Source organism: Scleropages formosus, chromosome 6, assembly GCF_900964775.1.
Source record: "Scleropages formosus chromosome 6, fSclFor1.1, whole genome shotgun sequence".
Taxonomy (NCBI): Eukaryota; Metazoa; Chordata; class Actinopteri; order Osteoglossiformes; family Osteoglossidae; genus Scleropages; species Scleropages formosus.
Genome location: NC_041811.1, coordinates 15663289 through 15682102, shown reverse-complemented (window position 1 = coordinate 15682102; position 18814 = coordinate 15663289). Strand labels below are relative to the sequence as shown.

General features: G+C 42.3%; 1 protein-coding gene across 9 annotated transcripts in view; it reads right to left on the bottom strand.

Annotated features, from left to right (window-relative positions):
- The window catches only part of mast4 (microtubule associated serine/threonine kinase family member 4), a 122620-nt gene that overhangs the window by 82373 nt on the left and 21433 nt on the right, over nt 1-18814 (bottom strand). For all 9 annotated transcript variants that reach the window (XM_018744743.2, XM_018744745.2, XM_018744746.2 and 6 more), the window contains exons 2-3: nt 11782-11935; nt 9062-9186 (exon numbers count right to left, since the gene is read on the bottom strand). In XM_018744743.2, the coding sequence (XP_018600259.2) occupies nt 9062-9186; nt 11782-11935 (279 nt within the window). The remainder of the gene's footprint in view (nt 1-9061; nt 9187-11781; nt 11936-18814) is intronic.

Genomic DNA, 18814 nt, shown 5'->3' with positions numbered 1-18814 from the left:
CATTGTCATTTCAGCTGCGCTTTTTTCCCGCTCCCACACGAAATTAGTATGTCTTCCAGTTTCATATCTTTCGCCTACCTTCTCAGTTCTTACAACCTCAGTAATATTCTCTAGAGTTTAGGGTTATGGACCAAGCCTGCCCAGTGAACCAGAGGCCAGAACTCGCAGGAATAACACGATGTGGCCATGTGCCCAATATGCGCCTTACAGAAGACAACTTGTACAAGGACAGGCATCCCTCGAGTTACAGACACTCTTTATCCGAAAATTCAATACCCAATTTTTGATTTTAAGAATACACGCACGAACAAAAAAGTATGTCCAAAAAATTTGAAAGTCCAGCACTGCACAAGTAAGAAATAAGACATAAGATACTTTATTGCCATTGTATGCAATACAATGAAATTTTGTGTGGCAGCCCTCAGAACAATAGCAACAGAAAGAACACTTAAATAAATAAATAAGAATTAGATTAAAACTTTGAAGTCCTCAGTCCTTAGCAGCATTGGGGGGGTGGATGTGGGGGAGTAATGGAGGCGGCAGCTGGCTTTTGTGATCGGTTTTCTCTGGTTGGGAGGGAAGGTGTGATGGAGGCCACAGCTCCAGTAAAGCGGAAGTGCAGTACGGTACTAGAGCTAGTACGTCTACATCTAGATCTACATCTGTTGATGCGCTACGAATGTCAAAGTGCTGCTTTAAGAGAATGGGGCATTATGAAAAATATATGAAATTCCATAGTAGGGTCTGTAGGCCATGACAGATGTGTAATTCACTTGAATGATTGTGGTGACAGCAGGGCAATTAGCAAGAAAAGTTTGGCTGATGGTTTTAAGTGTTATGGGTTAAGTACGTAGAAATTCCCCCCGAGCAGTAACTTCACCCATGGAATTTTCAGCGGAGACACAAAATTGAGTTTTTTGATCATGGTTTAAAATTGCAGAACGCAAAGTAACATGTGGAATGCACTTTTCTATTGTTTTCTGAGACGTTTGATGCTTTGGAGAAAAGTGCCTGCGAAATAAATAAAGGTAAACACAAATGTAAATGTTGCATATTGTGCTAATATCATGGGTTGATAGTTATATAGGTGTTTTCCAGAGTTCTAATGGTACTTGGGAAAACTGGTTTGGTGTTTTAGGATGGGGTAGAAAAATTATTATTTTTCTCCATTTAAAATAATGGGAAATAAGGTTTCAGTATCTGATAATTTGATATCTGCACCGTTTTCAGGAACAGATTAATAAATCAAAGGATGCATGCAATAACGTGTCAGGAAGACTTTTTTTTTTTTTTTTCTTAATCTACAACCCAAAGCCACTGCTTGAATTTGAGAGTTCTTCACATTCCAAGGCTAACCTAGCATTGAGAAAGAAGATTGCTGAAGATCCCCAAGACATGAGAAATCAGATTAACCCTTTCCAGGCAGATTTTGCAAATTAGAATCAGCTGGTACAGATTTTTCCTACTGCTGGTATTAATTGGGCCCTGAGAGGGTTAAGGTGAAAGCGTGATGCATTCTCACGATTTTGGAAACGATGCACTGGTTGCTTGTAGTAAATATCGTATATCATGAGACAACAAACAATTTTTTTTTATTAAGATCCACAAAGTGCTGTTGTTTTTAGGCCCAACTCCTCAATATCAGACTGAAAAACACGCCAAACATCAATTCAATTGAAAAATTGTGAAGGCGAAGTAAACAAAACACCAGGTCAAATGCTAGGAAAATACATCTGAAATAGTGACGGCAAGGATCACTACATTTTATGTAAGTTCTTGGTAAAAGCAGGTAATTCTGAATTTAAAATCTGTATTGCTGAGGTCCACGATGAGATCGTAAGCACACATCATCCAGTGACCAGGTCAGTTTTTTGCCAGTGGGTTAACAAATAAAACCTGATTGTTCACCCACAAATACATGCAACACTCTTAAAAAATGACCAGATTATTAGAATCTTTACCAGAATCTTAACACACATCCTTAAGGAATAACAACGAATAATTAATAAAAGTCGCAATTTTAGTTTTTTTTTTTTTTTTTTTTTGTTTGTTTTCCCCGGCTGTGGCATTATACTCAAATCTTTACAAAATCTTTCTTGTTTAGAAAGAAAAGATCCATTTATCCGTTAAGACTATTATCGCTGCCAGTAATAATTGGAGTAAATTCACATCCACAGAGACCTAGAAATCAGGATTATGACATCTTATCTTGCGGGAGAACGTATTGATTTTCTGTCAAACGTTATCACATCCAGGGGCTGGTAAATCACAGCCAACAGCAAGCACACTCCGGGCAAAAACAAATGACCGTCAAAAGGAAAAGGAAAACAAAGAACAAAAGCACAAGTGATGCAGAGGTATTTTAATAAATTTTAATAGACTCGCCGACAATGAAGGATAATCAAAAAAGCTTGGTCAGAAAGACCAATGCGGAAAGTCAGGCAAGTTGTGGGTTTGTGCAATGGTCCACTACAAACTAAACAACCGGATAAATGTTCAAATACCCTACATAAAATTATCATTCTCAGAAAAGCTGAACATTTAATCAAGTCTAGATTTATCTATTTTTGGGAGTGATCATCAGGTAAAATACTGATACTACAGTATCAGCACACAGTATTCACTCTTTAACACCAACTTTCTTCTTTGCTGGCAGATGGCTGGTTAAGCTGCACCATTTAAAAAGCAATTTGTTTTTAAAATTATAAAGGTGTTAGGAACCTTTTGAAGTTTTGTTTAGCTCGTCTTCAAGGAATCCATGCAACTCGCTGGACTGATAATGAGATCACTTATTGCAGTGCCTGTCAGTTAAGGTCTCAGGTCCCTGGAATAATGAGAGATGGACTGTGCAGTTGAGTTTGGTTCTACCTGGAAACCACCCCTCCTTGTCTCCCTCTCTCTCTCTCTCTCTCCCCTCCATTGGCTTCCCGTAATTGCCAATATCAAGTAGAAAATTCTGTTAACGGTCTACAAAACAAATAAACGGCACCAAAACCTAGAGGGCCTGACCTATACCTACATCTATGAGCTCAATGCTCAACGCTCCTCCTTCTCTGGCCACTTGGAGGTCCCACTCCCAGGACACCCAAAGTCAAAAGGCCATCAGTTCTCATTCTTGGTTCCAGTGTTTTGAGCTCCATCTCTCCCTCAGAACTGCTAAATCTATCCCAGCATACAAGAAAGGTCCCAACGCATCTGTTTTGGATCCATTACTCTACTGACACTTTGTAAAAGAGTCCCTCACCATTTGTAAATTATCCATGCATTTGCTATTCATACATCATTTCGACAAGCAGTTGTCAGTAAGGTGTACCACGAAAATGGTGGTACTAGACAAACAGACTGTGCTTTGTTAAGTGTCTCTCTAAGGCTGTGAGTCTGCTGCAAAATGCACTTCTGTACACCCTGAGTTGTACATCACTGGGTGAAAAGCTTCTGCTAAATGTATAAATGCAAGTCCATAAATTGATCTGCTGTATGATAATGGATAACTAATCACTCAGAAAGGAAATTCTAGAATAAAGTGGGTTATCATATCAGTGCGTAACAATTTCCTAATAAACAATCAGACCATCAAGAAGATTGCTCTTACAGTGTTCTCTTATAGCTTTAGATGCTGGCTTGAAAACTAAATTCACAGGAACATGAGCACGTCACAAAGGCCACCTAAGGTCACAATGAATTTGCCTTCTGTCACAGATCTCCATGTCAATTCAAAGGTTAATGTTCATGCATGATGGGTTCTCCACTACAAGTGCCTTGCAGAACGCAGTACAGGTAGTACTTTTAAGGAAGTGAATTTGAACATCAGAAGAGAATGACAGATGTAACGATGCACCGATAACTGTATTTTCAAGATAACAGAGTTACAGTTATCCTTTGTAGCATTTTCATGCAGGACGTGGGGGCAATAACTGTTCGCAGCCAAATGGCAGTTACTACATCACGAGAGAATTGAGCGATGTGTCCTACCTTGGCCTGTAAAAACGATTTCTCGTGTAACAGCGGGCTCCCTTTATAAAATATTATAAATATTGCATAAGCCGCAGTCAATAAGTTTTAGAGTCACAAATTAATTTCCATTCGCCATGCGAGAAGAGCTCAATAACCTTTGATGAAACAAACCTACGAGAGGCGCATCACTGTGACGAACTCAATAAAAGGGGTATTCGGTGTGGAGACGAGATGTGTTTTTCTGTCAGGCCCAGAGCTCTGCTGAGTTGCAGAGAAATAAAGGTTTGCTACGCTTGCAAAAAAGATAAGTCGCGAAGCTTTTTGAACACAGTCGTATCGTGAGCTCAAAGGCAGCAGAACCAGGCACAGGGACTCTTTGGCAAGATCCACCGAATCTGCAAAACAGTGCCGAGCCCAGCGAGAGACAACCTCCGCATCAGGTCAACATGCGAAGAGAGCGGCGAGGGATCCGTGTCAAGTGCTTTAAAACTTCATCACAGAAATGTCTTCATAGGGAGAAGCTTGGCACATACATACTGAACACCAGGAAAGGGGAGAGAGAGAAGAAAAAAAAAAAAAAGGCAGGAGTAGAAACCTGGTGCAATGTCAGTTACAAAATACAAAGCAAATAAAATGACAGATCAGGAATTATTTTTTAAAAGATGCCTACCCTTTCAGGCCACCTCATTCATTATTCTCATCTGCCTCACAGTGATGAAGACTGTGGATCAGTTTCAGCTTCTCCAGCTACTCTTCCTTACTTTCCTTTCCAAAACTCTTGTTCTGAACCTTTCCCTTGGACAAAGCAGTCTCAAGACACAGCTCATTACCCCAGGGGACGTATGAAAACATCAGTTTGCAACGGAAGCCGCTGGCCCGCTATGGGGAGGGAACAACGAGCAACTGACACCTCATGTCACATTTAAAAAAAAAAAAAAAAAAAAAAAAAAAAAAAAAAAAAATTCATGATCAGCAAAACAAACAAAATTATTTTTATGAACTGCCCAAATTCCTTACGTGATGTTAAATTCAGAATTAGACATAAAGAATGTGTCTGGTTCCAAGGATGACTAAGAGTGAGAGGCCACAAACTGGCGTGGGGGGGGGACTCCGTCGCCTGTGCCGCACAGCCGCCCACTTGCACTCTTTCTGTAGGTCATCTCAACACTCCCTCTCATCATACAAATCTTGTTTTGTAAGGAGAACAAGTACATCATGCACCAGACAGGAAATGGAGGGTGACCACTGATGATTAAGGTTTGCTGTTGCTTTTATATGAATGGCAGAGCAGTAAAACAATGCTTTGGTTTAGCTAAACAGGCCCTGTGGTTTTCAAAGGATGTTTGGCACTTAAACCCTGTATCACACATTCAGAAAAGCAAACCTCCATCAACGACTCAAATCGATGCGTATCTATGGCGCCGTGAGCTGCTCGCCGTCCCTGCTGGACTTCCTCGCTGCGTGGCGCCCCGGGCGGGACACGGAGAGACTGACCGATCCGAACGCCATCGCCACAGCTCTCCTCACCGTCCGCAGCTGGGGCCAAGGCGCATGGTAGAAAAAGGGCAAACTGGACTCGCTGTCGCGCCACGATAAACAGCAATCTGTTTATGCTTCACTGACCCTGGGCCTCAGCCATCATTTGTGACACCCCCCAGCAGAGGAGCTCACTTCCTGTTTACTGCCCCCGTCAATGGCACCAGAGCAGATCTCCAGGGGAAAGCTCTGCAAAAATACCAAGAGAACAGAGAGGTCCAGGAGATCGCTAGGCTTCACCATGAAACATTAATGAAGAATCTGTGTGTGTGTGTGTGTGTGTGTGTGTCTGTGTGTGTGTGTGTGTGTGTGTGCGCGCGCGCATTCGGAACAAACCATGTTCATGCAGTGAAGGTAAAGGGCACGGGAGCCCAGCAGAACTACTCCACTCCCCAGCAATCCTTCTCGCCCGCGTTTGTACAAAGCATTTTCCCAGACACACACCGCAGCACAACACACCGTATGGTGCAGACACGTGTACCGAGAAGTGACGGTACTCGGCAGAGAAGGGCCAAACCCCGCATCAGGTAGGAAAAAGACGCAGGAGTTAGAGCAGAGCCCGTCTGATAGCGCATCGGCAGGATGTTCGCTGCGTAGGTTTAGTCAGACAAGTATGCAAAGCGAAAGGGAAGCAGATGATTGCGATAACAGGCCTGCAGCTCGCGTCCAATTCTTCCTTCCTCTTCCCCGAAACGGCACTTCAGAGGGCTGCCGTGTGACTAATATCAAACTCATACACAAAACAAGGAATTCTGCAACACTGACAGAAATGAATGACTACAACACTGTAACATTTAGTCATCTGGCTGCAAGGGGAGAAAAAAGTTATTGCTGGTTATTATTATTTTTTCTTTATCCGAAAATAAAAACTCTAAGGACATGCTGTTCAGGTTCCCCCATAGTGGGCAAGTGGCACAGAGAGAGTGTGTATGATCCACTGATGTATGGATGAGTGACCCGGTGTAAATAGTGTATCTAGCAGTGTAAGTCACCTTGGTGAACAAGGTGTGTGGGCTGGTAACGCTACATAGAGTTCAATGGAAGTCGCTTTGGAGAAAGGCATCTGCTAAATAAATAAATGTAAAAACACTAAAAATGAGCAAGTTTTCAAATTTACCTGCACCACTTCCGCTCGTAAAATTACTAGACCAGAAAAGACAATTCCAACCTGATGTAAGAGGCAAAGTGCTACAGGTACGGGCTGGTAGAGCACCATCGCCATGCGGTCGAGGCAAAAATCAAAGAGCACAAAGAAAAAGAAACGGTCCCAAAGTCTATTAAACATAGTCTGCCATGTTTTATGGCCAAGATGAGCTTGTAAGGCTGTACCCACAAAGCGAGAGTCTGCACAAGGGCCTGGAGACCTATGACAGCAACATACACATCTCACAATATCATTCCAACAGCTAAAACAGTTTTCAAAAGATTCAAAGATTCGGCCTTTGAGATTTTTGTTTTTTACTTTAATATCTCCGTATTTATATAAAGAAATTCAGTTTAGATTTTTTCCAGTCTATGTACGTCATTTAATTTTTTGACAAAAAGGGATTTGTATATTCTTTGGAACTCTGCATCCATCTGTGTCAGTGAAGAGAGGATGGAAAGAGCCTTTAAACAGCGCTGATGCTGTTACCTTAGTAAGTTACACTGGTGCCCCCTTGTGTGTTCCTGAACACTTGCAACCACCTGCACACTTACCCAAGCTGCTTCACCCATTGTTTCCCAGAGGTACATTAACACCACTGGGTGAAGCTTTTTAATTATAAACGTTGCCAACACTGGAAAACAGAAAAATTCACAGAAACAACTGCAAGAGAATACAAAATGGTACAAAAAAGTCCCCTACTGACAAACTGCCACTAGTGTACATACACAGTACATCTCTCTCTCACACACACACACACACACACACACACACACACACACACACACACACACGCTCTGAAACAGTTTGTCCCGAGCAGGGTCGCGGTCAAGCAGAACCAAACCCAGCAACACAGGGCACAAGGCACTACGATGGACTGGTGGCTCGTCTTCAGCATACCCTACTTCACCTCTTGTGCTTCTGGAGCACCAGAACCCAGCACTGGGCAAGTGAGCACTGAACAAGTGATGAATGAATGAATAAATGAATGAATGACAATACTAATAACTAAGTTTTGGTAGAAACCATTAGATTTTTATCACATCCAACTCATTACTTTTCAGTTACGTATTATGAGAATGCGATTGACAGATTAAATATGAATTGTAATCTCTTCTAATGCCTGATCTAGGTAAGCCATTCGTCAGTGAATGACCGTAGCATGAAGTCATGACACAACTAACGCTCCTCAGACCTCGAGGAGAGGGCAGCTTTCCAGCACAGAGAAGCGGGTCCAAATGGACTCACTTTCTCATCTCTAGCTGCCCAGGGAGGAGGGAGAAAATGTCAGTTGCAAACACAGTCTGATTCATGGCTTGTCCCAAGGCTCATCACAGTCCTTTATCTAACCTTGCCCAAGTACTAAGGCTGGGGCAATGGGAGTGGGCGCCATACAGCTGTTTCCACTTTATCTGGCCGCGGTTGGGAAAAAGCAGACCGAGAAAACGGACAAGAGCTGTCAACTCTGAGCTCAAAGATGTTTATCTTATTGCTTGTTTTCAAGGCAATTTATTGACTGACTAAACTGACTAAAAGAGATTTTATCATTAAAATGAAGTTACACAGTGAACCTGCTAATCCATGTAAGAAAATAGGTTCCGCAATAAAATAATTTTAACAGACAATGATTGGAGGTATATATTGTATTAATAATAGTGACCATTTGTGATGAAAAACTATTACTGGGTCGAAAATGATAAATAGCAGATGCATACATTACATGGCATAACCAACAAGGCAACTTACCAACATAATAAAATTTTACGACCACTGAGATCATTACTTACAACTTTGAAGGTAATTCCACTTTTTTTGTTTAAACTTACAAAAGAGATAAACTGAGAGGTGTAACCTGTGTTAAGTCAGTGCTTTCTTTTCTGCTTTATCATGCACACCCACCAAGCTTTAGCCAACATACAGCTTGAGGGTGTTAGAAACCAGAATACCGGAGGAGAAACAAAGCATAACAACAGCTGGTGATCCTTCTGCAGGGTTGCTGAAATTACAAGTCAAAGCCACGGGACTTTACCAAAACAGTTATTGCCAAAAACAATGAAGCCAAAATCAAGGGTGCCCGACTTGATTGGGAAAAACACTTTTAATCTCCAAGTGCAATGCACAGTGGGTCCCTAGGACAAAGACTTTCAAAAACTGCACAGAGAGCTGCCCAGTGACCGAACACCACTACAGGAGAAAGTGTAGACTGTTTTACTGCTGTGGGTCGAACCTCCTAGGAGTGACCTTACCTGTCATCTCCAGACAGCAAGAGCTAAGAAAATGTAATAAGGACTGTGACCAGTGACGACACAGCCAACGAAGACCACCAATCTTCTCGATAATTTCCAGTGACAACACAGCCTGGTTTCATTGCAACCAGAGTGAAAAAACAAGGGCGCAATGACAACAGGCAGCAGGGGTTGTACCTACCAGGCTGGCGCTGAGTGACGGGGCCGACTTGCCCAGGGACTGGGAGCGCATGCGCACCAAATTGGAGGTCTCTGTGGCAGGGGACGAGGCTTGCTGCGGAGAGGCGTACGGAAGTAGATACTTTCCTGCAAAGCAAAGCAGGGGCCCATCAGCCATTACTGAGCGCCACTGCAGTTCGGCATCCTGCCAGCTACAGGGAGTCAGGTCAGGTCAGGTCAAACATTTCACCAACAACAGGGGAGCGTGACCCAACCAAAGTCGAACCATGTTCCTAAATGATGTCAGCCAGTACGTGTCACTTGTTATTTATCAGGTATGTGCACCTGGAGCAGCAGGTGGTACAGCAGTTACAGTTGCTGATTCCAACTTGAAGGACCCAGATTCAAATCCCCGCTCCTGCCACAATATCCTTAACCAAGGTGCTTACCCTGAATTAATACCGGTAAAACTAGCCAGCTGCACAAATAGGTATCTGATTACTGTCTCTTTGGAGCAAAGCATCAGCTAAAATAATAATAATAATAATAATAAGCAGCTGCCTCAGACAAAGGCATCTGATGAATTAATACATGTATGTAGAAAGAGGCGTACCTGTGCATGTACTACTTCACTGTAGTGTTTGAAAGTCAAGCCAGCACGATGACTGCAGTACCCAACAGCACAATAGCTTAAAAGTGCCCTTATAAAAATCACTAGGCATTACATGTTTTGGGATATGAAAGAAAGGAGGACAGACTGCATGCCACAAGTTTTCAGTGGACTTCAGAAGAGGCGGCAGGTTCGCGGCCTTGCCAAAGCCTCAACATTTCCACTTCCTGTTTAAGGAAACGCACAGAGGCTGGTGGCCAGAGAGGGCAGAGGAGTCACCTTCTTGGCAGGAGCTGTGGTGGAGAAGAGGGTGTGTCCCATCACCTCCAGCATCATGGGATAGTATGGGCCACAGGGGGGCACGTGGCCACCCAACTAATGATGTTACAGTTATGACCACGGACAGGGGGTCTGTCGCTTCTCCAATGAGGCCCCCAGCCAGTGACTCAGACAATGTAAAGAGCAAAAACAAGAAATGCAAACAGCCTAAAAATACTGGGCTGGGTGCCAAGGCAATAACACAGCTTGGCTGTCTAGGTAATTAGTGTGGAAAAAAAAACATCAGACACAATTAACTTGTTTAATGGAAACTTGCGAGCCATAGTTGATTATGTGCTGCAGATTTCAAACAAATGGTTCTCTTACGTGTGAAAATTAAGCAATTAATGCCAGTTTGCAGACATGTGCAAATATGGCAATTTGCAGGAGATGCGTGTTCCACTAGGCTCAAGAGCACCATGAACCTTATTTTAAAACGCTCTCTAGCAGAGATAAAATATTGGCGAGATAAAGGTCACTGCTAAGACTGTGATAAACGTCAAAAGCGAGAAGAATTTGCGCAAACTCTAATGAGAATTAGTGTGAACTGTGCTGAGGGGAACGAGTGGAGAAGCAGAATGAGTCACGTTTGTACATGTGGGTGTAGAGCACCTTGGGCTTGCCGTAACCCTACACATCACTGATTCTCAGTACTACCCTATCAGCCAAGGGATGCTGATCTACCCAGCGGCACACTGTAGTAGCCGGCCAGTTCCATGTATGGTGCGGTCAGCGTCAAACTCTGCACAGCGAAACTTGAAAGGGATCGATGACGGAGCAGTCAGTACCCCCAGCGGCCAGCATTTACATTGCTTTAATGACCCTGTGCAGCAAAACTTACCCATCTCCTGAAAAGTGGACGTGCCATGAAGAATAACATGATGATGTATGCCCATTTCCACTTGCTTCCATGCATGAAGGCCACTCTTCGCTCTTTAATGAATATTAAATCCAAACACAGCTCACTGTCTATTCCTGTTGGTTTCTCAGTAATCTGGCAGGAAGGATTCATGGGAGCCACATGCACTCACACAGACATCCTTTATCTGATTGTTTTCTTTTAAGGAGGAGAGATTTTGGTGACAAGTGCAGTACAGTACAGTCAGTGGCTGCATAAAAGTGGACAGAATCTGATAAAAATCTTGGAGAATGTATCGAACAAACATATGGAACACATATAATCACATACAACACAAGAAAGCGAAGAAAAAAAGAAAATTTGTGAAGGCAATCACAGATAAGGTGATATAAAGGCAACAGCAGTGTGTTGTCATCCAGATCATAAATCTGCCTCTGATGAAGCTTGCGGGAGGGAGACAGGCAGAAACAGAGGAACCAGCCCCCTCTCATCCTCTCCCAACCTCCACCGCCCACATCCTGCACCTCGACACAAGCAAGGCACGGCAGGATGTGAATGTGCAGGGCCAGGGAGGTCGGCGCTCGTGTCCTTCCAGTGTCAGTGCCTGACAGCTGAAAAAAAATATCACTGAGCACAAGCCATCCTCCGAAAGCCCGCAAGGGAGGCAAGTGACCGAGCTCCAAGATAATGTGTGTTAGAGTGTGTGCATGTGTTACAAGCTGCAAGTGTCATGGGAACAGCCGAAAAACCACATGTACATGAGAACCATATTGAGTGTTTAAAATGTAAATTTTTAAAAAAACTTTAGACTGGTTGCAAGCCATCAGCTCATGTGGAACAACAGCTCCACACGGTGGCCAGTCTTAGGACTTACTGAAGGTATCATAAACAGTAGGTGTTAAATCGTATCTCTTACACATTTGATTCAAGTTAAATTTCTGAGTTTGAGACCTACCAGTGAGGGCTCCACCCAGACTGCCCCGCCTTAGGTACTTCCCATCTTCGCTGAGCTGTCGCTTGAACTTCAGGGCAACTGCCGAGCCATAGGACACCTCCGGGTTGCTGGACTTCCGGAAGGGGATGGAAGGAGGGCAGAGGATGTCATCCAACTAGGAGAAGAAAAAGAAACGACAAAACAATCAGCCAAGGAAGTCCAGGAATTCCTATAATGCTCCCTGACTTTGACAGAATATAGACTTCAAGGTGCAGAGTGGCTGAGTTTACTGATCGTGCTCAAGACAGGAAGTCGAGACAGGAAGAATCCTGTAGCACGGCGCCAGATGTCAGCGTGGTCTCGGCCACAATATAAGATTAGAGAGCCAAGTTATTATTAATAACCGTTACTGAGCCGATGCCTTTGTCCAAGGCATCTTGCAATGTGTGGTTTGTACATTAAGCTTCTTACAGTTGTCTACACATTTATAGTTGGGTAATATTTACTGGAGCATTTCAAGGTAAGTACCTTGATCAAAGGTATTACAGCAGTAGGTGGGATTTAGGTCCTTCAAAGACAACCCGGGTCCTTCAACTGCAAAACAATGACTCTAAGCACTATGTTACGCGCTGCCCCCAATTCGACAGGAGGTCCTTATGAGGTGATCTCAGACTCTCCGGAGGGGCTCATAACTGAATGAGGCCTTGAAAGAAGGACAAATCCAACTCTGTGGAAATTCAAGTCAGGGAAACCTCGCAGCAACCTTGCAGCAGGATGCAAAGTAGAGGTTAGTGAATTTGAGATTCTCAATCACGTAATCGTAATGTAGAATTTCAACACTGCCCACATGAAAACAAGTGACTTGTGTAAATGCAGACAAGTCTGTGAGCATTATGTACTTTTGAACTCACAGGCAGTATTAAAAAAAAAAAAAAAAAAACAAAGAAAACTGTAAAATTTATGGAGATTTTGAAAGCCAGCACCCTACCAAAAGGGCAGCACATAGATGGCTTCCCACACACATCAAGAGTGAAGGAAGAAAAGACATAACCTGCTGCAACAAAATGAAACATGTTACAACCAAAAACTTAGAGAGCAATGAAGTACAATAACCAACTGGGTAATCTCATGCTGTGTTAAAGCAAGAAATGCCTTTCAAACAGACCCAGAGCTAGAGGCCAAACTGCTGCATCGGGGAGCTTGAATTTCCCACATCAAAAAAGCGGATCATCGCGGTATCTACACAGTGGGGCAATCGCTAATCGGAAAACTCCAAAAAGATTAAAGTGGATGAGGAGTCAATATCACCGTTTTAGACAATCTGCCACTGAACAAATCCAAGCGCTAACTGGAATTTGGAAAGGACTTTATCTTTCAAAGAATGTTTGCACTGGGGAAATACCCCCCCCCCCCATCTATATACAGGAAACCAAAGACATAATAAAGTCACTACAAACCCAACAAACACCAGATTTAAATGTCTGTAAATAAATAAATAAATAAATAAATAAATAATTGTGTGCAACCCAACAATGACATGCCGAATTTCTTCCTCCTAAAAAGCAACATGCTGTTTCATGCCCTACTCTGCCTTCTATTGCTCTAAGCATCTGATTGCTTTCTCTTGCTGAGAGATTACGGGTAATGCTGTTGAGAGCAAAGCAATCCTCTTTCTCATTTCCCTTACCATTATTTACTCCTGAATAATCCATCCATAACCCCCCCCCCTCCAATTAGCGCAGCACGATGGGAGCAGACTGCTTCCATGATGCACCACATGTCTTCAAACAAGCAACCCGGCACTGACTACGTGTTTATTAAAATGGAAACGTCAGTGGGGCAAAGGCTTCATAGCAATCATTTCAGGTACAATTTGAGACATCTGCTGCATTGCAAAGCCCTGGAGATGAATTGTCCCTGTATTTTCACTACTCTCAGAGATCAAACTTAATCACAGATCCACATAAATTAGCTAAAATTCGAAGTTGATCAAACTATGCTGCGGTCATCAGGGGCTGCATTCAGAGGGGTTTTAACCCACCTGGCCAGGAAACCACTGGAGTGAACTTGCTGTACTCTGTGGGCTTAAACATATTTAACTCCCTTTCCGAGCTCTCGGGGCTTTAAGAAGAGCTGGAAAACAAATTGGATTTGGCCGTCCAGGACCAAAGCTGAATAACCCTGTTTCAGATCAGAATTGCGTGTTTTAAAAGGCTTCCTTGCACATGAAAACGAAGAGGGCCACATGATTCAACAAGTTTCCGATAGTTTAAAACCTCCTTTGTGGGGGGATAAATGACTGTGAGGAAGAGGGCTGTCCCTCTGTCCACACACACGCGATTCACCACAGAGACTGTGAGCCAGAGAGCCCTCCAGAGTTCCTGCAAACAGGAAGGACGCAGGGCCACTTTGGTTCTCCTTTACTACAAGCTACAGAATAATGAAAGCCTGCGACTGGCTGGAAGTCAGCTACAGGCCACTTGACACTTTATAAACTAATATGTTTCAAGGAAATCAGGCCTGTCTTTCTCCAGACTAGATCATTCATTCACATTTCTAAAAATGGGAAGCTTAACACTGTTTACCATTTCATAAACTTTTCCATCCTTCCAGCTGTTGGAACATGGTACAATGGCCTTCCAAGCTTTTGCTTACAGTATACCCCATACAGTCAAATAAAGCAAAAGATCCATAGCTGCCAATTATTATGACCTGAGATATTATAAAGGATTATAGAATGACCCTAACCATACCCAGAATCCCATGTTGGATGCTTTGCTTTCACTCGTCACTTTGAAACCATCAGCTGTCATTGAAGGTGATGGCCACCCCTTCCACTCAAGTTATCTACCATTTTGCCTAGCAGATGCCTACGTTGAGCGAACACCTGAGGTCTGAACAGGTTCTGAAGCCACAGAATGAATCCTCAATCACTAAAAACATTAGTATACAGATATTTCATTACCTATTTCTGGATGGTTGGAGAAGATAATCACTAAGAGAAAAAACAGGGGACCTTCATTTTATGTAATAAGAACCAAAGCCATAAGGAAACCACAATGGCAGAGAATCAGAACCAAAAGTTGGCAGGGATTCCTTATTCCTCCAGTTTAACATGCAAGCACTATATGCTGATTCAAAGGCACAGCTGAAGCTGTTCATTTCACATTGCGTCCCTCTGGCTGCTAAAACGGGAAGAGAACATATAAGCGTCACACCATTGCCCTCTAACTGAACACACCTAGCTACATGCATTGGGACAGATTAGGCCTAAGGACATCCACATTGTCCATGTCTCCACTATTCAAGTCTTAGCCTTGAAGAAAAACAAAGAAAGAGACACAAGTGGCTGTGAGCATGAGAAGGAGGGCAAGGGGATGATGCCTGAAGGATAATGGAGATAAGTTATGAACATGTCATACCCTGAAATTGATTTGAAATAGTTTCTGAAACAGTCCTTTATTCACATCTGAATGGAGAAAAGAAACTAAACAAAAACCCCATGTTTAAAAACAAACTACACAAAAATAAGCTACAAGTTTCTACTTAAAAACATTTCTTTCTTTTATGAAGAACAGGGGAGTGAATGTCAGTATTTCCTTGGCTATCTTGAACTTTTAAACCCCTCAGGGATGGAAAAACATGTAGGGGGTGGGGGTAAGGCATAAGGGCTAAGGGTTGGGGTTGGGTAGAGCACCTTAGACAAGCTGGATTTCATTTGCCCCGACAGCTAGAATGTTAGAATATTCAGTGTTTTTATTACATAATGCCCAGCTGTGTGGATGCTGAAAAATTATTTTTCATTTCTATAAATCTGCTTTCAGTGAGAGGATTAGGGAACACATAGTGACATGGAAAAAAGGAAAGTCAGACCTTTTTATTAGTTTTTCCAGTATCTAGAGTGATGATGCCTTGCATGTACAGCTGACCATTACCCCACTCCTCGTGCAACACTATAAACTGAGAAGTGAAAATGTAACTAAAAATATACTGAAAGGGAAATGTGGTAACAGTTATTTAGTGGAATGATCTCCCCCTCTCTCTCAGAATTACAGAATCCCTTCCAACATTCAAGAAGTGCCTCAGAACCCATTTTTCTGGGACCCAATTCCCTGTTTATCCCTTAACAGCTACCACACATATTATAATAACTCTGCATCACATCGGTTACAATCATCTTCATATTAAATTCCACATGCAGCTATTTCAGTAAGGTGTGTCGGTAAAAAAGGCAACAACAGACAAACTGTTTCAGTTATTGTTTGCATCTAAAGATCTTTGTCTCTTGTAAAATGGACTTTTGCTCACCCTGAGCTATACATCAATGTGGAGAAAAAAAACCACAAATAAAAAAATGCATTAATTGAATGTGAAGAGGGGAAAAAATATATATATATATATATATATATATATATATATATATATATATATATATATATATATATATATATTTTTCAACTTAAACTCAATACCACAGTAGCATAACACATACAGACTTCACAGAGACTGGTCTTTACACAGACCCTGAAGGGTCACTGACAGAGCCGGTCACTCAATTACCTTCAAGCAGTCAATCCACTTTTCTGATAAGTAAAACAAACCAGTGCAGACAAGACACAGGAACTGGTACGTTACGGTAAATGCGGCCCGACGACAACACCATCAACAAACACAACCTCACCATCACCATCAAGATCAAGATCACCAGAGCAGGACGCTAACTGCCCGGTTAGTTTGCAACGTGTCCCTCTAGCTGGAAAGCACACACGTCTCCTCAGGTTCTATTACTTAAAACTAGCAAAAAGAAAATCTTCAGCAGTTCACTACTAGTCAGATACATAAAGGAGAAAAGTCCAGAAAATATGCATGCTAAATGACAGTGTCATGCAAGTCCCACTGCAGGAGGACAGAGCACATGGAGCTGTGGACAGTGGACACCTCTGAGGGCCTCAGTGCCCACAGCGCTTTACCTTTGTTTTCAAACACAGTTTGCCTATTGCCCACTACGCAGGAAGGAAACATGTAAGCAGGTGGCGTAGTGCTTAGAGCCTCACACTTCGAATCCCACCTCCTGCTGTAGTACCGTTCATTGAGGTATTTACCATAAACCGCTCCAGTAAAAAGTTGCTTTGGAGAAAAGAGTCAGCTAAATAAATGTAAAATAAAGGCAATAAAGACTCATTGTTACTTTGTGTCATTCTATGCGAAGGTATTGCTGCAAATTTACTGCTTACGTTTTTGACTGTATATTCAGCAGACTACTTTACCGGAGCATTCCGGGTAAACCCCCAGTGCAATGACCCAAGGGTACAGCAGCGAAGACCAGTAAACGCCAGTAAAGACCAGAACGAAAAGGTCAGCAAACAGAACATTACCTTCCAACCTTTTAAGTTCAAACTTAACCAACATTTAAAAGGAATCTTTCCAAGACAACTCTGGCTTTTAATAATTAAATACGCGAGGAACTCAGGACTCATTGTCGGCTGTGGTTATTTAAAGTCAACAGACAACGATACGCAAACTCACACTCGCCTCCAGTGCATCTGGAGTTCATTTTCAAAGGCTCTTTTTGGCTTCAGAGGGGTAGCCTCAGAACTTGCACACATTTAGAATATTTACTTTGAGTATTTATCGAGTCACAGGGAAAAAAAAAAAAACGCAGTAATTATTTACAACACACATGTGATTTGAATTAGATGGAACTGCACTGCAAAGCACCACAGTATAAACGCTTTTCAGTTCTGATTTCAATTTAATCATTCTCAGATCCACATTAAGGTTTAACCGGTGTCCAAAGAAAGAAAACCCTGGTCACCTGTTGGAGGAAGCACTGACGTGATCTAAGAGTAATACTAAATCAAGAGTCACTGCCAAATTTTGCCATACATCTCATAGTGCTCGCTGATTCTTTGATAACAGAGTCAGAAATCTTACATGTTCTCCTGATCGCACAGATTTATTGAAAACCAAGCAGCCATGTGTCAACTGAAGGCAGAAAGCGGAAGATGTAGCCAAGACAGTCTGCAGTATTTCATTTTATTGACTGTTCTTTAATATAAAGTTGCCCAGCTTTGATACCGAATGTTTCTAGACAGATTGAAAGATAGATTGATAAAAGATAGATAGATCATTAGATCAATACTTTATTGATCCTGGGGGAAATTTCTGTATCATCTGCTAAATATTACAATTAAGAAGGCATACGCACAACATAAGACAGCATTTCTAGCAAACCATGAGACTTATTTAACCCAAAAAAATGATCTGTTTAGATTTGTTTGTTTCCACTCTAATAAGCAGTCATTTCAATTCTCCACCAAAAGGAAGACACAGTTGACTGCCTGCCAGTATTTTAGTTCATCGTTAGTTTTCCACAGCATGATTTATATAAGAACATTTAGCACGCATTCAGATGCAATTACTTATCCTGACTGAATAGGACTACTGTAAATCATTCTCATTTTTTTTTTACCCTGTTTCATTAACTGCAGAAGGCCAGTGACATTGTAGTTTCAGAAGTCCAACAACAATTCAACATTTGTTCCCATTCATTTCACATGTAAATTCCCTTTGAGAGGTAAACAAAAAGATTGCTCCCTTAATTATATATTTTCCTAAAATTATATAACTTGCATCAAGTTCAACTTCCTGTTTTTCAAGACGTACTGAAAAAAAAAGGGGAAGAAAAAAAAAAAAAAAAACACTGGTTTGTATAGGAGCCACTATCCCGAAAGGACACACAGATGCAAAGGGCCTCCACAGAGACATCACAGTGAAACGGTGACACGTGGCTACGTTCTGATGCGACATCCATGGGAACGCTTCGCGACAAGGCACACACCCGTCAACCAGCGCCGTTGCAGAACGGAGCCGCTCTCAGCGAACCGGTCTCCAGGGTCCTCGCACGAAAGCTGGAAGAATGCAAAAACACGTCACTCAAGGAAAAGGCTGTGCCCTTTCATGCGTTGATTAAGTGCATTTTCTTCTCTTTCTGTTGTGGAGAACAGTCTCTCCTGCTCTTATCTGGTCTGTTCAGCCTGGAGCTCGTGAACCT